Raw genomic sequence first — 25,144 nt, 5'->3', positions numbered from 1 at the left:
AAACAGAAAAATAAAAGTGAATAAGAATACAAATTTTAAAATATAATCCAGTAAAACCACAATTAAAGTAAGTTTTAAGAGGTGATTTAATGGATGCTGCTGAGTTTTGCCATAAAAGTTGGTTTTAAATGTTTCTATTTTTGCCTTTCCATTTTTCAGTTCATTCTTTCAGGATTTTTTCCGTGCTATTTGTTGCTGTGCTGATTCCCCGCTGCTGTGAATTACATCTGAGCCACAAGAGGCTGCAATTTGGCCACAAATAAAACAGTCTGCCCTTTATTTCTGCTGAGAGCTGAATTGCCTCTTATTGCTGCTGCACGCTGGGTCCAAAACCGGTGAGTCATTGGTACAGTTCACAATAAATACACTAAAAAACATTGGTTGAGTGAATATGTGTAATTTCTAGTAAGAATCTGCTGCGACTACACAACATTTTACTCTTAATGAACCTCATTCAAAACTTTAATAAAGCCGTCAGGACTCTTGATAATAGTTCTGCTTCCTGTATTTTCCTCTCCTGTGGTACAATTAAGTGTTCTTGTGGTGTCCTGTAGGATGCATTGATCCTCTGCAGTGGTATTTATAGAGTTTGCTTTGAAAAGGTATAATGAGAACACCATAGATTTTGCTCACATGGGCTTAGAAAGGCATCACAGCAAGTGGGTGATGCTTTATAAATGAGATAAAAACTTGTTTAAGACAGTTTCAGTCAGCGATGATGACTTAAATCTGCTGATAAATAATATTCTGCTATTATATCTTCACCAGTCTGGTCCTTAAAGACTGTCAGGCCAGACTCATATATCAAAAGCAGCATGTGTGAGGTGAAATTTGCATATGCATACATAATAAAAATGTAGGTTATGCAAATAAATCGCCCCAGAAGAGGCTGTAACTCATCCCCGGGCAAAAGGCAGAAAGAGGGGACATAAATGTGTGAGGGGACTCCTTTGTTCGACGTTTAGTCACCTCCGTGGCCCCTGGAAAACCATTAAACCAGGAGGACTTCTCCCAGGAGCCCGGCATTCCTCACATTCCTCCCCTCTGATGTCAGAGCGCCGGGGGGCGGAGCTCCAGAGGCTCCGGGACCCGATGCTGCGTTCATTGTCCAAGCAGAGGCTGGGACGTCTGAGCTCTACTAGAGTGGAGGAAACATACAGGGGGGTTAGAAGCAGGGTGGTCTAACTCACAAAAAATCTGAGTTTTATGCAATTTCTGTAATAATTTATGGTTTAGATTTTACTGGCAAAGTGGTCTAAACCCACAACCTAAATACAGAGTTACAATGGAATGCTAGACCATTCTTGAAAACACAAAACTTTGAACCCATTCTTCTCAAAAACTACAGAAAGTGAGTTAAACCACTCTGCTTCCCAAATTCTTATTGTCCAAGATACTTCAAAACATGATCCAAAATGATCAAAATGTGTCCAAAATGATTTGAAAATGATCCAGAACAAAAGGAAATTTGCCAAAACTGATCTAAAGTGACAAATATTTGTTCAGAATGACGTGAAAATAGTCTAAAATCACTGGAAAATGATCTGAAATCAATCAGAATTCTTCTCAAATGATTAAAAATGACCCAGAATGACAGAAAACTTGCAGAATGACATTAAATTTGTCCAAATTGCTTTAAAATCATCCAAAATGACTCAAAATTTGTTTAAAGTTACTTTAAAATGATCCAAAATTGCAGAAAATTTGTCCAGAATTATAAAAAAGTTGTCACAAATGACAAAAATCTTCCCAAAATGATTTCAAAATGTATTAAATTACTCAAAAAATGTCTGAAAATTATCAAAAAAAATGACTGAAAACCTGTAGAATGACATGAGGGGATTAGAAGCAGTGTGGTCAAACCCACAGAAAACATCCCAACCAAATTTTATATAATTTCTGTAATATTTTATGATCTAAATTTTACTGGTAAAATGATCTAGCCCACAAACCAAATATAGCATCAAAGTGGAATGTTGCACCATTCTTGAAAACACAAAACTTTGAAGCAATTCTTCTCAGAAACTACAGAAAGTGGGTCAGACCACTCTGTTTCCAAACCCTTCATGTATACTTGTTTCTTCTTGACCGCCAAGCAGCAGGAAAGTATAGAAAAAAATGTTGCATGTTCAGTTGTCTCCAGTGATCTATAGCCAACCAGTGGTTCCCAACTTTTATTTTTCTGACCGCAACAGTTTCAAAAATCTCCCACACTGTCTAACTTGCAAAGATACATCTTTTTTATGTTAGACTTTCATCATCCTTTATCATCATCATCCCTTCTCTTAATATTTCTTCATCACAACCCAGTATTTACATGTAATCTCTCATTTAGTGGCAAAGTGGTCTAACCCAAAACCCAAATACAGCGTTACAGTGGCTCTTCCGATGTTAGACCATTCTTGAAAATGTAAAACTTTGAAGTAATTTTTCTCAAAAACTATAGACAGCAGGTTAGACCACTTTGCTTCCAAATGCTTAAAATACATTTTCTTCTTCTTGACGTTGCAATCATGTGATCGTCATCAGGCAGCTGATGCAGTGTCCGCTTGTTGTCATAGTTACAGTGACTCCATGCCGCTATCTCGCAAAGATACAAAAATCTTTAACAAATCTGTGGATCCAGACTATAAGCTGCATCACTGCCAAAATCTAATCACTTGGTCCTTGTGTCATTTCTGACCTTCCCTGAAAATTTTATCGGAATCTGTCAGTATGTTTTTGAGTAATGTTGCTAACAGACAGACAGACAGACAGACAAACAGACGGACAAAAGCACGGCGATCATCACATTACTCCATCATTTTGCTTGGAGGAGTAAGAAGAAAAAAACAGTGCAGAAAAATATATATTTATTTTTTGTATTTTTGTGCGTTAGGTAATCCATTTAAACCGTCATAGGATGTTTTTGAGACTCACTAACCTCTGCTTTCCATGTCATCCAACTTAAATCCTATTTGTCCCATACTTTCCGCAGCCCTTGAACGCCTCCTGCGCTGCTCTCCCCGGCTGTCCTGAACGCCTCCATTGGACTAGAGGGACCACTACTATAAACATACCGACAGTCCCAGCGAGACACCACGTCCTTCTTACACAACTTTCTCCAACTTTTCTCTCTCATTGTCAACATTTTTTTGTGCTGCTTTTAAAAAGAAACACAACGAAGAAGAAAACTTTGCTTTGAAGCAGCTCCAGGACTTTGTCTTTGCTTTGGCTACTTTTTTCCCCCATGTCGCTCTAAAGTTTGCTATGATAAGAGACCATCGAGATTTGTGTTTTATTTTGTTTTTGATTTTTTTGCTGCCCAACCGGGATTGTAAAGTTGTTTGAATGACTAAAATGAGGATTATTCATTCGCTGTGAGCTTCATCGACGTCGAGCACAGAAAAAAAAGAGGAGTTTCTTCGGCTGGGAGCAGAAGTCGGCATGTAGCGCAGGATCAGGGGTGAGTGTGCAGAAGAAAGGGAAGGAAAAGAGAGTTTCTGTTCTGCTGTTTGTGTGAAGAGGAGGATTTAACGTGGTGCTCAAATGTAGGCCAATGGTTTGGGCCACGTAGGGAGAGGAGATCCCAAATATTTTCATTGCCAGGCCCCCACCCCCTCCCTCCATCCATCCAGCCAGCCAGCAAAGCCTCTGCATTTTATAAAACACTACAACCTCTGATTTCTGCAGAGGAAACGGTGTAAAGTGGGAGGTAGGAGTCACACCTCTAATCAGAGCAGATTCCTCTGAGTTAATGAGGTAAAGGTCAAATTAAATCCACTTTAGCAATGGGAAGACTTACAAAAAAACAACTGGCATCCACATGTACAACATTTTTTCACCTATATATACTGCAACAAATGGTACATACTGTAGTTACTTTGCATTGTTGGATGTGTTTCCCTGCTTGTTTCCTGTCTGCTCTGTGCAAACACAGCCTGCAGTTCAGCCAAAAAGTTTCTGAATTTTTCTCATGTGACTGTTGGTCTCAGTGAAGTCTCCAACGGCTTCACTGTTATGGAGGGATGTGCAGAATTTTTTGCTTTTTACAGAATCTTCTTAGACCTAACTGTTAATTTTTGTCAGATTTTTAAACACAAAAACCCCAAAACTGAACCACATGTACGACATTTTTTTTATATATATAATGCAAAAATGGTACATACTGTAGTTACTTTACTATTTCATTGTTTAATGTGTTTCACTACTTGTTTCCTATCTTCTATATGTAAACACTACCTGCAGTTCAGCCAAAAAGTGGCAGAATTTTTCTCACATGACTGTTAGTCTCAGTGAAGTCACCAATGGCTTCATTGTTATGGAAGGATGTGCAGATTTTTTTTAGTTTTTATAGAATCTTGTTAGACCCAGCTGTTAATTTTTTTGGGCATTTTTTTAATGCGACAAAGTGATTTTGATGAAATAGTGCATTTTGAAGCTCTGAGTAAAGGCGGAATTAGATCCCGTTTAGCAACGGGATCATATAAAAACCAATCAAACCAACACTGTAAGACATTTTGGCAGAATTTTTCTCACAGGGCTGTTGTTCACAGCAAAGTCACCAATGACTTTACTGTTATAGAGGGATGTGCATAATTTTTTTTTTTATAGAATCTTGTTAGACCCAACTGATAATTTTTTGTCATTTTTTTAATGCGACTAAGTGATTTTGATCAAATATTGCAATTAGAAGCTCGGAGGTAATTAGAAACAAAACAGAGAAACTAGGATCCACGTGTACAATATTTTTTTATATATACAGTAAAATAATCTCCCTCTACATACGATAGTTATTTTAGTATTTTGTTTTTTAAAGTGCTTCTATACTTAAATCCTATCTGCTCAGTGTAAACAATCCCTGCAGTTCAGTCAAAAAGTCCCTGAATTTTTGTAACGTGACATTTGCTCTCAGTGAAGTCAGCAATGGCTTCACTTTTATGGAAGGATGTGCAGAATTTTTTATTTTTTACAGAATCTTGTTATACCCAACTGTTAATTTTTGGCACATTTTAAATGATTTTGATGAAATCTGAAGGTGAAACTGGATCCAGTTTAGCTCTGGCAACATTTGGGTCTGCAACATCTGGATCATCTGCATCCTCCTCTGTTTTTTCTACATCTGTAGATACCGTTTAGGTGAAACGTGTGGTAGAAATGCGTTGTGTTTGTGTGTGATGATGGCATTATCACATCGTCGTCCTCCCCTCACGCCCTGCAGCTGCTCTCTACCTGCATGTTTGTGTCAAAAGATGTGTTTGGACATGCACCTTTACCATTACTGTAGAAAAGGAAAAATAAAAGGGGGAGTTCTGTAAAGGCAAATATAGCATAGCTGCAGGAGGCGTAGGCTGCACACACACACACACATCTGGCTGTCTTTATAAGCTCAAAGGCATGCTGTGTAAATTATATGGTGCCAGAGCAAGTGGCTTGGGAGTACACAGCAGTTTTTAAAACACTGGTGGAGAATTTAAAGGACCAAGAGTTCAGCTGAACGTCTAATATCTGTTTTTTTTTCTGTATTTGCCCTAAAAAAAAGGACTGTTTTGTTAAAGGTCAGCATGGTGAGATTATAATAGGTGTTTACTGCATAATGTGAGGCTGCATGGAAAAGGAAAAGTGGCTATTGTTTGCGTAGCCAGTGGCCGATGGAGTCTAAAGGCCGTTTGATTGCTATGTGGCGCAAAACATACCTGTAATTTTGGTCAAGTGCTGCTGCAGGAAGAGAGAGGGAGAAAAAAATAGGCAGCAGCAGTTATTGTTGTTTTTGTTTTAGCAGTTTGACCGAAGTCGGAGGGCAGAATTCCTCCAAACCGGGCCTGCGGTTCTCTTGTTATTCCACTGCTAAACGGACAGAATGAAGGAGGCTGTTTTTCTTCATTAAAAGCTGAATTATGTGATGGTGGAGATGCTGTGATGCACTTTTCATTTTTCTAAAACCAACCCGCAGAACCCCAAGGTATTTTCTTTTGCTGCTGTTACATTTTTCGTCATTTTTCTCTGCGGTTTAAAGACCTGCACCTCTACGGAAACAGCACAATCACAGCTAGAAGTAGAGATGACTTAAAAATGTCCTCTGAGCAGTATGACACAGGTATACTGCCATGAATCATAGAAAAAGAACAAAAAAAGTTGAATGTCTCTTTCACAAGAACTTAAAAAAATGGAATCAACTTGTAGAACATTGTTACACAAGTGTTACTAATACTTAAAAAGCAACGGAGACGCTACATACTATAGTTATTACTCCGGCAAGGAACGTGGCGGAGTTATTTGACGATTGGCATTGGTTTGTCTGTTTGTCTGTCTGTTAGCAACATTACTCAAAAACGATCTAACGGTTTTGTATGAACTTTTCAGGGAAGGTCAGAAATGACACAAGGACCAAGTGATTAGATTTTGGCAGTGATGCAGCTTATAGTCTGGATCCACAGATTTGTTAAAGTTTTCTGTATCACTGCGAGATAGCAGCACGGTGTCACTGTAATTGAAAAGTCTTTGAATATTTGTAAAGTGATTGTTGGTCACAGTGGAGATGTATTTAAATGAGTTTAATGCTGAGATGTGGCTGAAAGTTCTGGAAAACTGCAGTAAGTCAGGACCTTGAGTTGATTAATTGATTTTGGAGGATTGTTTTGTGTTCGTTCTGGTGCTGTGAGCTCTGAAACATCTTTTGTCATAATTCAGAGAATGAAAACTGGAAATGTGGTTGAAATTTTAAGAAACAGTAAGTCAGACCTTTAGGGTCAGACTTTCTCTTGATTTAAGGAACATGACAGACTTTGAATAATTCGTCCTCTTCAAGTGTTTTTCCGGTTTAAAGTCTTAAAGTTCAGGTGCAGCACTTTATGGAGGCACCGTGGAGCTGCTGACCCGGTTACTGCTGTGGTTGGACTCACAGAATCTTTTTATTTTTACAGAGTCTGCTTACAGGAACCCGTATATTTTTGGGATTTTGTTTAAATGAGACAAGTAGAATAAAGTGATGAAATATCCCAATTTGAAGCTTAGATTATAATATCATTAATATTTAAGATGGCGTGAAGGCTCAAATGATTATTGACCTTATTTCATATTCAGTATGTTTTTCATTTTACTGTCATTTATTTAATTTAATTCCAGATAAAATCAATGAATTACTTCACCAAGGAAGGCAGCGGAGTTATGTGATGATCAGCATTGATTTGTCTGTCCGTCTGTCAGCAACATTACTCAAAAACAGACTAACGGATTTGGATGAAACTTTCAGAGAAGGTCAGAAATGACACAAGGACCAAGTGATTAGATTTTGGCAGTGATGCGGATTATAGTCTGGATCCATGGATTTGTTAATGCGCCCTCCAAGTGCTTTTCTTATTTGGAAAAGCGCTGCTTTAGACGGTCTGTCAACGCTGAACTATCAATGGCGGGAAGTTTCTTATATTAAAACGTGTAAAACAGAAATAAGCAAAAGCATTTTATTAAAGTCGTGCGATGGAGTTTGTGGCATTGTAAATTTTGACACCACGTTACGGAGTTCTTTGATTACTAATAATTTATGCTGGTATCAACTTTGCAGAAACTGTAGCTTTCAACCCCTAAAAAGTGCTATTATTTAGTTTAACATATGAACCGGTTTGGTCATGACGCATATGACTAGCAGTAAATTATTTTTTTTTTGTCAGTGGTGTTATGAACATTCAGTTTTCCAGCTGTTTTATTACATTAAAACAACCCTCTGCTTTTTGAGGTAAACAGGTTTTAAATGTGGGAAAAGAGCTAAACCATGAACCAGCTTTTTAGGCAAGAAGCTACGCCTACATTCCTCACTAAGCCAGCAGCAGTTATACAGTCATTTAAAGTATTAATACACAGAGTTACTCCAGGTATGTGACTGTGAGAAATATCTGGTGTATTCAGTCTTGCACAGATGCTGTTGTCGGAGGATTTGCGAGCTGCTGTGTAAGTGCTTTGCTCTGTGACGGCCCTGAACACAACAACGGAGCAGCCGACGTGCCGCGACCTGCCCAACTCTCCCACACTAGGCCAAGGTGTTTGGTGTGGAGCTGTCCATCACCGCCGGGCCCCGCCCCCGATCGGCCCGGAATTACAAAAAATACAAAACGTGTGACTGTTCCCATGATGTTTCCACACATGAGCGTTTCTTACGTTCGTCTGCGAGCATCAAGCAGAGAAGTTTTCCATTTGATCTCCAGTTTAAAATGTGTGACTTTTCCCTTCCTCCCGGCCTCTGAGGGCCTTAAGATGCAGCCGGATGTCAACAGTAGCGAAAACCAAAGCGCTGCTGCTTTCACAGCCTTGTAAACTCGGCGCTGTTGACGTCCCTGTTAGTGCCTTCGGGGCTCAGCTGTGAGAAAATACTGAGTGGCTTTTTGGTGTTTGTGTGCGTGTGTGTTTAATTGTGTGAGTGTGTGTGTGATGTGGTTCCCAGGAGGGGGGTGCTGGTGGGGTATGGAAAATGTGAAGAGCACCGCGGTTTGGCAGCGGCAGATTCAGCGGCCGACGATTGATGGCGCCATGTTTTGTGTTGTTGATGTGGAGAGAGCCGCCGCTATCAGCCTCACCCTCCGTGTTTACTCACCCCCTTCCCTCCACCTCCCCCTCATCCCCCCTCCACCAACTGTACCAACATGATAAGAGCCCCGAGAATCAACCGGTGTCGCATCTCCTCTTCCCCTCCCGCTCCACATCCCCACTTATCTAAAAGCCTTTATTTTCCCATTCAGGTGCTGGGAATCTTTGTGTGCATGCAGAGGACACACAATCGCACATGTATGCACACAATGCACCCACCCCTCTCACTCTCAATCGTATCTCCAGTGTCTGTTTTCATGACATCAGTCCCCCTGGTTTCGCTGCCATGGGATGAGACGGCCGAGCTGCGTCATTGCTGGTTTGGAAAATCGGTATCTGGCCAGTGTAAAGTTTCCCGCTTTGATCCTCCTCCTCTTCATGTTCTGGTGACAGTGTTTGGATGGCCGTGCCAACCTGAAACACTGTTAGAGTCCACTGTATAACTGCGTAAAATGATGGATGAACGCCCTAATATAAGTTTCCTGAAGCAGAAGCTCAGTGTGGAGGCTTCGGCAGTCACCATCTTGGCAGTACCTGACTCAGAAAAGCTCCTGGAAAATCAAAAAATGAGCAAAGAGGTGGAGCAGGATCGGAGCTGTCAATCAGAGCGACTAAACCCTTAGTTATGTTCATTTTTCAGCCTTAATACAATTTAAACTGTTGAGTTGTATGACAATTCACACATGTAGAGATGTCACACACAGGAAAATTAGTTACAGAGACAAAAAAACGAATGTCGTACAAGGCCCTAAAAATGTTTAAGGAATGAGATGGAGGTTTGTGATGACCGCCGTATGTTTGTCTGTCCGTCTGTTAGCAACATTATTCAAAAACAGACCAACGGATTTGGATGAAATTTTCAGGGAAGGTCAGAAATGACACAAGAACCAAGTGATTAGATTTTAGCAGTGATGCGGCTTATAGTCTGGATCCACGGATTTGTTAAAGATTTCTGTATCATTGTGAGATAGCGGCAGAGCGTCGCTGTAACCATGACAACAAGTGAACACTACGTCATCTGCCTGCTGACGATCACATGATTGTGATCCTACTACAAATCCACCGCTGTGGACTTATGCACGGAAATGACATGAGGAACAACTGATTAAATTATGGGGGTGTTTCTGAGTCCCATCAATTCCTGCCACCCGCTACATATTTAGGTCAAACGATTTGGTATCCGTACATAACGTACACATGCATAACACACACCTGTGCTCAGAGCAAGGTCATTTTTTATTAAAGACTTCATCCATCGGAAATGATACGACTGAGCAGCCTTGGTGGAGCATTGGGGCTCTGAGTGCTTTTCTTATTTCTTATGCAAAGTTGGACATTTTAACATGGGAGTCTACTGAGATTTACTCAGTTTTGAAGCAGCCTCAAGTGGCCGTTTGAGGAACTGCAGCCACTGAGGACGCTGTTTGGTTTTATGTTTTTTTTTGCTGTTTCCACAACCCAGCATGTTTTGTTTGTTTAATTGTCTGCACCACAAGTGTAGTATTTGTCTTGCTCATGCTTCTGAATGTACAGTCTGGTGAAGAAATGTTTTCTGTGTAATCACAGCATGCTTGTAGGTTTTGCTGATTTTTAGGGATTTTGTGTGTTGTGACAGTTGCTCTTGCACATTCTTATGTCTCCTGCTCTTGTCCAGGGTCATCTAGGATCTAGGGATCGTGTTGACATTAGGGTCCACTGGGATAACGTTCATTTTGTCATCTGCGAGAGTCAACCACATGCAGACCAAAATTTGTGTTTGCACAGATGCTCTGCTGTGATTTTACTGCGCCATGTATGTAGCTATCAGTCTGTTGCACATGTAAAGAACAGAGTCCTGCTGGCAGATTAGAAAGCGGGACATGAACAACTACATGTGTGTCTGCAGCTGTCCATGTCTGGAATCTATCAGGGCTTAAAGAGATTTTATCCAGCACAAAACAGAAGATGATAAGAGTTATTGGATCATTTTGTTAACTACGTATTCATTTACTCAACCATAATAGATATTTCTGTTTATCAGATGGTGAGAAATAACCGGGAAACGCATAGATTTTGGTGAAATAAGGCGACACACACTCATTACCTTTACTCTACATGCTCCAGTCATGCTAACTGTTGTGCTTAGTCACCCTGCAAACTCCCACTCTGAGCCTGGAGAAGTTAAAAAAAAAAGGCATTTTCAAGCAGTGTTTTTACCCGCAGCTAGAAAAGATAAGACTGACACTATCTGCTATTCTCAGAAACATGGATGGTACGAAGAATTTGCACACAAGTGAGGCACAAGTGCAGGTCTTTGAATTAGGATTGTAGGTCAGATGCTTTTAGGTTGTTTTCACCTTAATAAAACATTTGCCATGCTCCAAGCCTTTCTGAAAGGAGCTCCAAGTTGAGCAGATCTGGAAGCCGCAGACGAAGCTCCTCCACCGTCTGGATGTCACGTCTGTGCGAACACTCTGTGCTCTGTCGCCGTCCCTCCGTTCTCATGCAGCGGACAGAATGTGCCGTGCATGTGGATATGTGTGTCTTTGTCTCGGAGATGGAGCTGCTGGCTGGGAGGAAAAAAAACATAAAGGCAGGAGGGGGGAAGAGCTGGAAAGTGAGAAAAGCAGATGCGCTTGTTAGAAACACTGTCTGGTCGCCTGGCTCCACCATCTGTTTGCAGCTGCTGGTGTTTGTGTGCAGCTGACAATATGCGCCTGTGTTTGCAGCACGAATGTGTCTGTGCCTGTATGCTGCACAAATACGTACAGCGAACGTTGTGGCGTGTATGTTCGGACCTTTAACAAGTTCTTTTTTTTCCTTTTTGAAAGAATGAAAGTGCAAAGTTGCAGAGAACACACATGTCTGGAGTGTTAGATATCAAAGAGAGACCTGGTGTACCGTCCCTTATTACACTGGTTTTCAAAGGTTTGGGGTCTTTCAGGCAATTTCATGTTCTCCATGAAAACTCACACTTTTATCCATGTGCTAACATAACTGCACAAGGGTTTTCTAATCATCAATGAGTCTTTCAACACCATTAGCTAACACAATGTAGCATTAGAACACAGGAGTGATGGTTGCTGGAAATGCTCCTCTGTACCCCTATGGAGATATTCCATTAAAAATCAGCTGTTTTTAGCTAGAATAGTCATTTACCACATTAACAATGTCTAGACTGGATTTATCATTTATTTCATGTTATCTTCATTGAAATAAAATGCTTTTCTTTCAAAAATAAGGACATTTCTAAGTGACCCCAAACTTTTGAATGGTAGTGTACATGAATTAAAGTAGCTCTATATTAGCTAAAATTAATATTATTAAAGTTGCTTTATGTTAGCTAAAGTTAATAATATTAGTTCAATTTGCTCTGCATTAGCTAAAGTTGCTCTATGTTAGTGAAAGTTGCTCCATAATAGTTAAAATTGCTCTAAAATGAGTTCAAGTTGACATACACTAGTGTTCAAAAGTTTGGGGTCATCCAGACAATTTCATGTCTTCCATGAAAACTCACACTTTTATTCATGTGCTAACATAACTGCACAAGTGTTTTCTAACCATCAATGAGCCTTTCAACACCATTAGCTAACACAATGTAGCATTAGAACAGAGGAGTGATGGTTGCTGGAAATGTTCCTCTGTACCCCTATGGAGATATTCCAGTAAAAATCAGCTGTTTCCAGCTAGAATAGTCATTTACCACATTAACAATGTCTACACTGGATTTCTGATTCATTTCATGTTATCTTCGATGAAAATAAATGCATTTTTTTCAAAAGTAGACATTTCTAAGCGACCCCAAACTCTTGAATGCTAGTGTACGATGTGCATGTGTCTATACTTTAAATGCAGCCGTGTTCAGTCAGACTAGTGTCGTGTCTCTGTACAGCAAGAGGATAATGTCTGATCCAGGGTCAGCTTTCAGGAGCTACAGTCGCCCACATAGACTTCGGTTGAATGTGTTTCTGTGTTTCCCCAAAAACATCTCGCTCCTGAACTCTGCGGTGAGCCGGTGGGGCACAAAGGGTTCACAGTCCTACGAAGATTTTGGGAATATCAGACCAAATCTGGCTGTAACAGTATTTTCATTTTCTTTTGTTTGGAGTAACAGATGGCAGATACAGCGAGTGATCAAGCTTATTAAAAAAACATTTAATGAAGGAATTTGTCACTTTCACCTCACATATGCTAACATTAGCTGACTTGTTTTTGTTTTGCTCTTCACCTTGTATGATATCATTAGAATTCGTTCATACATCAATATTATGATGACATTTCTTCTTGTGTAGCTACCAGCAAAAAAACAGCATGTGTAGCTTCTGTGTCCAAAAGTGGCATTATATACAGAAGAAATTCAAGTATTGTACACAGCGACCCTCTGAACTTTAAGCAGTTTCTGTGTGTTCATATGTTTCCTCACTGTGCGATCAATTTTACTGCACCTCTATGGAAACAATACAACCATGGAAAGAGGAAAAATTCTAGCATAATGTCCTAAAAATTGTATTTCTTTGATTATTTGTCTTTTATTTATTCATCAACATGCACAACATTATTCTAAGTATCCATTGGTGTTAGCAAAACTTGGCAAAACAATATGGTGTCTCTCCATACTGTAGATATTTTGCTGATGAATTTGTTTCAACACTTGTCTGAACTGTGTGTAAACACATCCTGCAGTTCAGCTGAGAAGTCCCTGAATGTTTGTCATGTGACTGTTGATCATAGTTGAGTCACTAACAACTTCCTGTTTGTTCCAAGTAGCAGTGAATATTTCGGGTTTTTTTGTTTATTTTTCTACAGAATCAGGTTTGAGCAAGCTGTTAACTTTGCGCACATTTCTTTGACGAGATATGTCAAATAACGCGATTTTGATGAAATAAGACAATTCTAAGCTGAGATTTGCTACTTTTTTTCCTGATAAAACACCAACAGATGAGTAGTTCAAGGCCCATCGGAAAGTTGAAAATCCAACAATTCTGTCTGTATGTACAGTTTCTGGCTCCGATAAATGTTGGGATTTTGGTGATTAAAAAAAACAACAGCATGACTTTAAAACTGTGGGTTTTGGGGTTCAGAATGTTAAAATGACAGTATATGTGTGTGTGTGCCCGGTGAGAGGATGTGTGGTCAAATACATGGTAGAGGAGAGGTGGTTCTCAGTTTGTCTTTAATCTGATTGTGGTACATTTGCCCTTAAGTACAAACTGGAGGTCCTTTTCAAACCACTTTTTGTGTTTATTCTATTACAAATCAGACAGAAACATTGTCCCCACAACATTTATCTGACAGCTTTAGTTACTTTACATGATAAAATATTTTGCACAGAAACCATTTGAAGAATGCTTAAAATCTGATGTTTAGTTGCTAGTTAAACTACGCAACAGTTTAGTAGAGTACAGCAACTATTTCGATCGATATTTCGAGGACTTGCGGCACTATTTTTTAGAATTTTTACGAGCCAAAGAATCAGCCAAATCGAAGCTGCAAGCAGCATTGGTTGTGGCCTTGCATACTTGCTGGTCAGTGAATCCAAGCGTGTCCACTCGGTGGCGCTGTGACTGAGAGTGAATTTTGGCCTCGGTATGTCATCAGGGCTGGACTCTGATCACACATGTAGAGTTTGAGGCAGATTGGAGCATGTAAAGGTTAGTTAGACAGCACTTCCTGTTTCATGGCGAAATTCCGCCAGCCGCCATTTTCACGACGTCAGACTCTTGTGGAGCATTTTGATCACATTTTAATCCCCCATGCCTGGTATGCATCCTGGCCAAATTTGAGCTCTGTTGTGGTTAACCTGTTTGAGTTTCTAGCTGTTGAAAATGTGCAAAAATGGGTCCAAAATCCTCCAAAATATGACACATAATTCAAAATGGCCGACTTCCTGATGTGTTTTAGGTATGGTTGTCAATTACATTTTTGTGCGTCGTGATGAGTTACTTGTGTCTACCAAATTTCATAATATCAAAATATAACATTCTTTGCTGTTTTTGTGTGCAAATTTTCACGCGTTTTCAAGTGTTATTAGGCCGTCAAAATTGCGATTAAAAAAAACGTGAGAAAAGACAAAAAGAAGAAACGAATCTTTGGCACTTTTATCCATTAATCCATCATGATTATGATGAGTGGTTCAAAAAGAGCTCAACCAAAAACAAAATTAAAATCCTGCTTTTACATTAAATCAAGACTTGCAATAATCTTGTTATAATATACAATAATGTGATAGGCACAGGAGATATTTTTCTGTATTTGGTGCTTTGAAGGACATTTTTGTCATAAGTAATATTTACAATGAAGGAATTACAGAGTTGGAGGACATTTAGGCTTCAAACTGTTTGAAAAATAAACCTTTTACAATTTTCTGCTCCGTATTCATCAATAAAAGGCAATAAACTATCAAAGGCTTGATTGGCTCAGCTTACACATCAATGGTTTTTATTCCATGTTTTATTTGTTGTTTGCTAACCCTACTCTAATCACAGTAACAGGTTGTTAATCCATGCTAATGTTAGCTTTTTCTCAGAACTTTTACATGTAACAGAGTACTTCTACTATTTTTTTGTGCAGTACAGGATGTAAATAATGTTAAAACAAATAAATCACAACAGTGAGTACTTCAGGTTCTGGAAATTTTGATGATGTTTCTGATTATTTTCTTGGATAAACTGAGGAAATAATCTACAAAGTAACTGATAGGGCCAGAATATGTGGCTCTAAATGCTGCCCTATTCGCGCTCCCCACTACTTGATCCGGGCCTGGTTTAGGTTCGTAGACGAAACTGTAAAAAGAGAACGCTGGAGGAAGCGCAGTTACGAGCTGTGAAGCACTTAACCCGTTTGTTTTGCTACAGCGCTCATGTGTAACCGGAGGGGAGCTGGTGGGGGGGTTGGCGGCGTTGGTATTTCAGACAGAGGCGGGCAACAGAGATGAGATTGATTGAGTTACGCACGCTACACTTGCTTCCTCGGCTCTCGGCGGCCTGCGTCTAATGGTCTTAGCAGTAGGTGACAAAGTGGTGTTTTGTTCCCGCCATTGTGTGGATGTGAATGGAGCAAAGTGATGGAGGAGCTGAACCACGACGGAGCAGCCCGGATCCTCAGTAGATGCTCAGCAAAAGTCGTGTTTACAGCTGGTCTTTGTGTGAGTTATATGTAAAGAGGTCATTCCAGAATTGGAGGACATTTGGGCTTCAAAATTTTTAATAAATCAGCCTTCTCTTTTACAGTTATCTGCTCCATATTCATCAGTAATAGGTAATAAACTATCAAAGGCTTGATTGGCTCAGCTTACACATCAATGGTTTTTATTCCATGTTTTCTGTGTTGTTTGCTAACCCTACTCTAATTACAGTAACAGGGTTGCTAATCCATGCTAATGCTAGCTTTTTCTCAGCAGTAGAAGCTAGATATTTAGCTAGCTGTTACTGCTGACCAAGAGGACAAACTGACTGATGGAAAACAGTCAAAAGAATTAGTCTGATCCTGATAATATGAGGTAGAGTGAGACATTCAATCAAGGCTGACGATGTTATGAAAAGATGAAAAATAGAAGAGAGGACATAGCTTTGCTCTACTCATTCTTTAGGAAAACTGTTTGATGATGTAGACAACAAAAACAAGACAGACACAAAATGACAAAAACGAGACACATTTTAAGAGAGACAAAAACGAGACACAAAACAGAAATGAGACAGAAATTGAAAAAAACAAGACACGAAGCGACAAAAACAAGACAAAATAAGAAAAAGAAGGCACAAAATGACAAAAACGAGACACAAAACAACAAAAATGAGAGGCAAAATGACTAAAACGAGACACAAAATGAGAAAAAAGAGATAAAATGACAGACAGGAGACAGAAGAGACAAAAACAAGGGACGAAATCAGAAAAACGAGACACAAAACGACAAAAACAAGACAAAGCATCAGAAACGACAGAAATTGATAAAAGCGAGACGTAAAATGACAGAAATGAGACAGAAAAGACAAAAACGAGACACAAAATGACAAGAATGAGAAAAATGAGACACAAAGTGACAAAAATTAGACAGAAAATGACAAAAACAAAATGTTCTTGGTCATTTTTGTGGTGTTTGTTCTGAAAAAACATCTTATTCTTCGGTGGCATGTGTTTGCAGATTCTCCACCTGATTGAGAGCAGAGCAAAGCACCCTGAAGGGGAAACCTGTGTCAACAATGTTTTTTTTTAGCTCATTTTTTTTATCCTTCTTTTGTCAGCTGTTAACACGTAGCTTTAACGAGCTGTTTGCTAAGCCCCGGCTGCGTTAGTTGATGCTGTACACCTGTCAGGCGTAGCACAGTTTACAACGACAGCGTGGAAGAGATCCACATCTGAAGAAATCTTTATAAATTTTGCCTTTGTTTTAGACGGGGGCAGACAAAAGCAGACGTCTTGGTTCTAAGAGAGTTTTATTGCCACTCTGTAAGTAAAATTAGATAGTAAGCTATAAAGTGACCTGCACAGGGAGCATGAGGAGCTAATAACACAGCATTATTGGAGCAATATTGCACAAAAAAAGATTGTTGCACTCAAAGCTGGAGGGATGTAGAATTAAACATGGGTTGTAATATGAAAAAGTCAGTAGTCACATAGACCAGCATGCTTCATTGTAATGAGGGAGGTTAAGAAGTGTGACATCTCTGGGGTAAAAGCTGCTCTTCATTCTGTTTCTGCAAACATCTGAGGTTCTTGAGTGCTTCCCAGGAAGTAAAGGGGTGATGGTGGATGAGATGGGTTGCAGTGGGTGTTTATGGTTTTACGGCTACAGCAGATTCTGTAGGTTTCTTCCAGCATCGAAGGCCGGGGTTTCCCTCAACGTTGCCTTAATTGGACCCTCTGCCTCCCGAAGAAACTATACAAATAAAAAAATAACGCGTTAATCTGTGTCAAACCAAAGAAGGGGACGGACTAGAGGTCGAGGTGGCGGCTAATTAGCATGCCTCGGGAAACCTGCATCGTAAGCCAGGGACACAGTGAAGGAGTGATTATGAAGGCATATGATTGGCTGTTTACGAGTGAGGTAGAAACACATTTTAGTCTTATTTATGCAATCGAACTTTAGGTATCTACTTTCACGATGGTTTGCACTTTATATATTTAAGTAAAACTAGTTACTCGGCCTAGTAATGGTGGAGTTTTCGACGATCTACGTTGGTTTGTCCGTCTGTCTGTCTGTTAGCAACTTTACTCAAAAACGGATTAACGGATTTGGATGAACTTTTCAGGAAAGGTCAGAAATGACACAAGGACCAAGTGATTAGATTTTGGCAGTGATGCAGGTTATAGTCTGGATCCACGGATTTGTTAAAGATTTTTGTCTCATTGCAAGATAGCGGTACAGCGCTACTGTAACCATGACAACAAGTGAACACTACATCAGCTGCCAGCTGATGATCACATGATTGTGATCCTACTGGAAATCCACCACTGTGGACTTATCAGGACTTATCTGTCAGAAATGACCCAAGGAACAACTGATTAAATTGTGGGGGTGTTTCTGAGTCCCATCAATTCCTGCCGTCTGCTACATATTTAGGTCACATGATTTAGTATCTGTACATAACGCGTACACATGCATAACACACACCTGCGCTCAGTGTAAGGTCATTTTGTTTGTGGGTACATCTATATTAAATGGCCACATTCTATGCTGCCATGATTTTTGTCACAATTTTTTTCAAGATTTCAACCGTTGGAAATCATACGACTGAGTGTCCTCGGTGGAGTTCTGAGCTCTCTGAGTGCTTTTCTTCTCAGTTGATTTTATTCATTTGCAAAAGAAAACAAAAAACAATTCAGTACAACACAAAAACAAAAGTTTCCACACTTCTGAATGAAAGGGAGCAGAAAGAAGAATAAACTTATATAATTTCCCCTTTTTTACCATTTTACCATGAACATTAAAACCAAGCAATCAAATGACTGTAGCCACGCTCATTCATATCAATTTCCTCTCATGACAAACGCTATGATACACTTAATTCATTTCTTTGTATTTTAGTAATATGCTGGTTTTAATTCCATTTTTAAATCTTGCTTGTGATTTAGATTCTTTTGATTCCTCATCTGAATTGTTTCATAAATTGACCCCTTTTACAGAAATGCAACGTTCCATTAATTTTGTCCTAAATCTAGGTTTTATGAAGATCTCTGTTCCTTTTTAGTGATACTTACTTTCTCTTTTTGCAAATTAGTTTTTCTGCTGTTTTTCTACCTGTCATCTTATTGTTCAGGCCTTGTGCTGCTCTTGTGTTTTAGTGTGTTAAGGTTGCCTGTCAGTCTCATTACAAACCTGCACACAGCGCTTTCGACACGTGCAAAAATCCAGAGTTTGACAGACCTGCTTTGTGGTTTCTCAGCTTGATTGGTCGACCTGTTCTCAGTTGCTTTGACTGACGTCTCTGAGCATCAGAAAGCCGTTTTAGATCGCTAACTGCATGAATTACAACACGTCGAGCGTCATCAATCAGCCGCCCTTTGTTTCAATTTGTCACGTTGACATTTCGGAGCACAAAAGATATTTGATAAACACTGATCTGATGTCAGGCTGACACAGCTCTGGTGTCAGGACACACACAGAGTTACATTTATGAGGTGTGATTTCTGTTGGTTTCCTTGTTCAGGAGCTGATCAGGTTGCTACTGCATCAACTTTTATTAATAAACATGTAAAAATGCATCTGCAAACAATTGTGAAAACAACTATATGGGTCATTTCAGAATCGGAAGGTGGTTTGTGCTTCAACTTTTTATTGAAAACAGACCTTCTCTTCTACAATTTTCACATTCCTTCCTCCTGAGTCCATCTGCTCGCTGTAATGTGGCATCATCTTCTTCATGTGTTTTTTATTGGGAGCTCATGCCAACACACATGAACAATCGAGGCTACAAGGAGCAAATAAATCAGCTTCTCTTTGGGAAACGCGACCGTCGTGACCCTCACAGATCCCCTTCGACCCTCCCCTCCGTCTTCAAGGCAGCTGACGTCACACGGTTGACGGTAAAAAAAAGAAAGCGAAAAATTCCCCCCTTTGAAAATGTTCCCAAGAAGCACACGAGAGCCTGCGAGATCGCTGTCAACAAGTACACAGACAAACGCACAGAGACGCAAATAGAGACGCATACTTTCACTGTGTAGCGTACAAACATAGACATGCATGAACAGGGCGCACCGCAAACACGTACACGAGATCACACACACACCCACCAGGTTCTCCAGAGGTTAGCCAGAGGACCAGACAGCCGTTGGTGCAACTCTAAACTAGTAATCAGTGGCTTGGTTTGGGAGTGTGTGGTAGAGTAAAGCCAGACAGACAGACAGACAATAGTTTGGGATCAGACCCACTCCTTGATGCCAAACACACACACACACACACACACACACACACACACACACACACACACACACACACACACACACACACACACACACACACACACACGCTGCTTTAATGCCGCTACAGCACTGCAGCGACATTCTCTCCTCCTGACCGTCGTGTTTATTTCCAGCGTGCAAAAACAGCGTATACGTTTATGAATTTGCACGTTGTAATTTTGTGGCGCGGAGAAAACGAGAGGGAAAACTGCGGGAAGAGGCTTGTTTTTCTTCTTCAGAGTGGGGAGCTTTGTCTAAATATACACGAAACCCATCTTTTGTTGTGCTTCTTTTCTTTCTTGCTTGCTTTCTTCCTTCATCCCCGCCCCAGCTGATATGGTCAGGGGCAAAAAGCTGCAGACAAACAGCCCAGAAGATGCTTTTTTTGTGTCCTGCTGAAGCCACATTACCACACAAGCATGACAGTCATTCCAGAATTAGAGGACATTTTACCTCTCACCCATCAAATTTCAAACAATCCATTTAAAAATGGTCCTGAGAGTAAATTGTCTAAAACAATTAGGAGAAAAGAATGTTTGAAAATATTTTTAAAATATTAAATAAATCTGGAGTTTCCCCTAAAATACCATTTTCTCTTGTCCCACCCCCTGATTACCAAATAGAATCTCTAATAAAACAGCTAAAATGAAATTTAAATCTCCTTTTTTGAGCATTATTATTTTTTCATTGATGTCTCTTGTAATTGTGGGAACATTTTTTAAATCAACATAATATTTTAAAATATTATTATTATACGTGGAACGTGTGTCGACAACAACCCTGTTGACGTTTTCATCGATTTGTCTCGTTTGTGTCTTTTTATGTTTTATTTTTGTCAATTTCTGTCAGTTTGTGTTTCGTTTTTCTCATTTTGTGTCTCATTTTTCTCGTTTTGTGTCTCGTTTTTTCTCGTTTTGTGTTTCGTTTTTCAAGTTTTTTGTCTTGCTTTTGTCGTTCAGTGTCTTAGGTCTTTTGTGTCTCATTTTTCTCACTTCGTGTCTTGTTTTTGTCAATTTCTGTCTCATTTTTGTTGTCTTGCGTGCTGTTTGTCTCATTTTGTCTTGTTTTTGTCATTTTGTGTCTTGTTTTAGTAATTTTGTTTCTCATTTTGTTTCAATTGTATCATTTCCTGTCTTATTTAGTCAATTTCTGTCTCATTTCTTTTGTTTTGTGTCTCATTTTTGTTGTTTTGTGTCTCATTTTACTCATTTTCTGTCTTGTTTTCGTCGTTTCGTATTTTGTTTTTCTCACATTTCTAAGACAAATTCTTTTGACTGTTTTCCATCAGTCAGTTTGTCCTCTTGGTCAGCAGTAACAGCTAGCTAAATATCTAGCTTCTACTGCTGAGAAAAAGATCACATTAGCATGGATTAGCAACCCTGTTACTGCGATTAGAGTAGGGTTAGCAAACAACACAGAAAACATGGAATAAAATGATAGCATTGATGTGTAAGCTGAGCCAATCAAGACTTTGATAGTTTATTACCTATTATTGATGAATATATCAGAAAAATTGTAAAAGACAAGTTTTATTTTTCAAACATTTTGAAGCCCAAATGTCCTCCAATTCCAGCTCTCAGAGGGACACAGCTTTACTAAAGACAAACGTGATTCAAAGCGTAGCAAACAAGCCTCTCTCCGTCTTCCATTCAGCCCTCCCCTCGGTCTTTTTCCTCGTCTCTCGTACGCTTTGCTTCCTTGTGGTGCATACTTGTGTCAGGTGTGCTCTGTTTTTCCAGTCAGCGTAGAGAGGAATCTGGGCCGGGGTCCAAGCTGACTATCAGCAGCACCCTGCCAGAGCCGGGACAAGAAGCAACACATCCACTCCGTCGTTACTCCTCCTCCTTTCTCCTCTTTCTTTCTTTTTTTTTCTTTCTCCTCTGCTGATCACTGGAGCATTATCCTGTCGTAGTTTGGCCTTTTAGCTCTCCTGCTGGGGTGCTTTCTCTGATAGTCGTACCTCTACTTTGGGACATTTCTTGTTTTGTCTCTCAGTTTGCACTTAAACTTTACTTATCTATTTATTTAAGTTTCTTTGCCTTTTTTTTGTTTTGGGATCTAGTTCCTGTCTAACGAGACAACACCCTAAAGGTGACACTGCTTTTAGCTATTTGAATTTATCCCCACTGACATTACCTGCCTTATTTAAAATCCCTTCATAACTGGTTAACCCTTTAAACTCCAAGCAGTTTCTGGCTGTCGCATTTTTTGCTCACTGTGGGCTCAATTTTACTGAAACATAAAATCCTGGAAAGTGGATTGGTGGTTATCACTTTCACCTTGCAGCGAGAACACCCCTGGTTCGTGTCCCAGTCTTCCAGGAATCGTTCTGCGTGGAGTTTGCATGTTCTCCATGTGTATGTGTGGGTTTTCTTCAGGTTCTCCGGCTTCCTCCCACAGTCCAAAAATATGCTGAGGTTAATTGGCTATTCTAAATTGTCCATAGGTGTGAATGTGAGTGTGATTGTTTGTCTGTATATGTAGTCCTGTGATAGACTGGTGACCTGTCCAGGTGTCCTCTGCCTTCACTCTAAGTCATCTGGGATAGACTCCAGCCCTCCATGACCCTAATGAGGATTAAGAGGTGTATAGATGATGGATGGATAATATCCTGCAGCTCTGGAAAAAGTGCAGCCATGACTAGAAGTAGAGGGAACTCAATAGTGTCCTCTGTGCAGTTATAGGGCCATGAATCGTCCCCGCTCCAAAAAGAAAAAAAAATAATTTCTTTGATTTTTTATTTTGGAAAAATTAATGAAAACTGGAATCAGCATGTGCAACATTTTCCCAAAGTGTTACCAATACTAAAAAAAATGTTACCTGTATATGCTATAGATATTTGAGCACTTAGAAATGTCCTTATTTTTGAAAGAAAAGCAGTTTTTTTAAATGTAGATAACATTAAATGAATCAGAAATCTGGTCTAGACATTATTAATGTGGTAAATGACTATTCCAGCTGATTTTTAATGGAATATCTCCATAGGGGTACAGAGGAACATTTCCAGCAACCATCACTCCTGTGTTCTAATGCTACGTTGTGTTAGCTAATGGTGTTGAAAGGCTCATTGATGGTTAGAAAACCCTTGTGCAGTTATGTTAGCACATGGATAAAAGTGTGAGATTTCATGGAAAATGTGAAATTATCTGGGTGACCCTGAACTTTTGAACTGCGTTGTACATGTTGACAGACTAATGCTGATCTAGCCTGATGACATCTAGCATTTACATGTTCACACAAAGAAGAGTCGATCTTCTGTTTTTCTTTACTTATTGGACTAATGCCAAGTATCACAGTCATCAATTGCACACTATCAGTGACAAATTTCAACCCTGTTTACTGACGTCTTCTTAGCCAGCTGAGGAGTCTTTGTGGCTGAAGCTCCTGCCATCTGTTCCTGAACAATAAACCCTCTTTCAAATTAATGATGATTGGAAAACTCTTGTGCAATTAAGTTAGTGCATGAATAGAAGTGTGTGTTTTCATGGAAAACATGAAGTTGCCGGGGTGACCCTAAACTTTTGAACAGTGCTGTATAAATATAAAAGGTCTTTCCTCATTTCAGACTTGAAAACTGACCCAGAGATGCGTTCAAAGACCTATTTCAACCTTAAAACCACAATATGGTTGTTGGTGTGTTTGTGTTTCAGCTTTATGAACTACTTGTTGACAACACGAGTCGTAGTTTTGTGTTTGGTGACAGCAGCCGACATGAAGAAGCACATGTGCCACCACCACATGTGTGTGATCTTCCACCCTGTTGGCTGCCATGTCTGGCTGGGAGGGAGAGGGGAGATAAAAAGGAAAGGAAAAGGCCTCCCACACAGGCAGATATGAGACTTAGAAGCTCCATTAGCTCCTCAAAGCCAGCTGCCCGGTTCAGATGGATGCCTGCGCTGGGCTGTTTGAAGTCCATTCATCCATACAGCGCTAACATCTCTGCCTCTGCCCGCCGCTGGGCCTCTTGGGGCCGGAGAGAGAGCAGCTGCCCCGACGTCAGGATAAAACTGCCTGCTGACACTCCTGCTGCTGTTATCGCTGCTGGTTCAGGCTGTTGTCTGTTTCTGCTTGTTTATGGGAGGGTGATACCGCAGAGAAATGTGGCGTGGGAGGGCGTAATGGGGGGAAAGTTAGCGATTAGAGCAGCGTGTAGTTTGTGAAATCTTATCGGCTAATTCTCAACGTCTCTCTCCGCAGCAGCCCTTCCTCCTCGTCGTCATCCTCCTCCCCTTCCTCTCTGGACACCTTTGGGAATGGGCCAGCGCCTTGCCAGGGTGCATCTCTCCACCCGGCGGTGTGGCTGGCGTCGCGCGAGAGTGAGGAGGGCAGCAGCCAGGTCGTAGAGCCGGCCCACCCCACTGACTTCTGACCTTTTGACTCAGCCGTGACCCCGCCTTGACCCTCCCCTCCGGCCCGCCATGCCCTTCCGGCTGAAGCTGAGGCGCACGCGGCGCTACAATGTCCTGAGCAAGAACTACTTTGTGACGCGGATCCGCCTGCTGGACAACAATGCGATCGAATGCACCCTGTCGGTGGAGAGCACGGGGCAGGAGTGTCTGGAGGCGGTGGCCCAGAGGCTGGAGCTACGAGAGGTGAGGCTCTCATGATGTCAGGGGATAGTTTCTGAAGCTTTTCAACCCACAAGAACCCTTCAAGGAACATCCAGTGTATTATTATTAGCCCTTCTATCAGTAATGACACTGTTTGTTCCAAATTAGACCCAGAACGCTCACAGACATTTAGAGCAGGGGAGTCAAACATACGGCCTGCTGGAAAATTATAGGGAAGACATTAACTGCAAATTTGTAAAACTGTACTTTTAAAATAATTTCTAGATCTTGACAAGTTGTTTTGATCATAAAGTAAAACACTACATCATTCAGTTCCAGATACATGTGACTGAATGTTTTGTTTCTTTATAGACACTCTGTGATCTGTAAGTTGTAATGTGTAAATGATAAACTGAGGCATGATTTTGTTGAAATTGCACTTATTTTTCTTAAGAAACTTGAGGTTTTTCACAAGATTTCGTAAAAAGACATTTCATTAAATGTGAACATTTTCAGAATTCTACTTTTTTGCGCTATAACAACAAGAAACAATATGGAGTTGTGGTTATTTATAGGTTATTATGCTCTGATTTTGCTGGTGACTTCCCAGATAGCAAACTATGGGTGAATCAATGTTGAATCTATGTTGAGACCCAACGTAG

General features: G+C 40.2%; 1 protein-coding gene across 2 annotated transcripts in view; it reads left to right on the top strand.

The window, feature by feature from the left end:
- Positions 1-3,042: 3,042 nt before the first annotated feature.
- Positions 3,043-25,144, top strand: part of LOC110951761 (protein tyrosine phosphatase non-receptor type 14) — a 69,026-nt gene continuing 46,924 nt past the window's right edge. Inside the window, exons 1-2 of one of the 2 annotated variants that reach the window (XM_051960959.1) lie at positions 3,043-3,445; positions 24,133-24,524. In XM_051960959.1, coding sequence (XP_051816919.1) covers positions 24,351-24,524 — 174 coding nt within the window. In that variant the 5' untranslated portion in view covers positions 3,043-3,445; positions 24,133-24,350. Of the gene's footprint in view, positions 3,446-24,129; positions 24,525-25,144 lie in introns of both variants that reach the window. The other variant, XM_051960958.1, reaches the window with a different exon arrangement.

Source organism: Acanthochromis polyacanthus, chromosome 16, assembly GCF_021347895.1.
Source record: "Acanthochromis polyacanthus isolate Apoly-LR-REF ecotype Palm Island chromosome 16, KAUST_Apoly_ChrSc, whole genome shotgun sequence".
Taxonomy (NCBI): domain Eukaryota; kingdom Metazoa; phylum Chordata; class Actinopteri; family Pomacentridae; genus Acanthochromis; species Acanthochromis polyacanthus.
The sequence above is the reverse complement of the archived record's forward strand: the minus strand, read 5'-3'. Positions and strand labels throughout refer to the sequence as shown.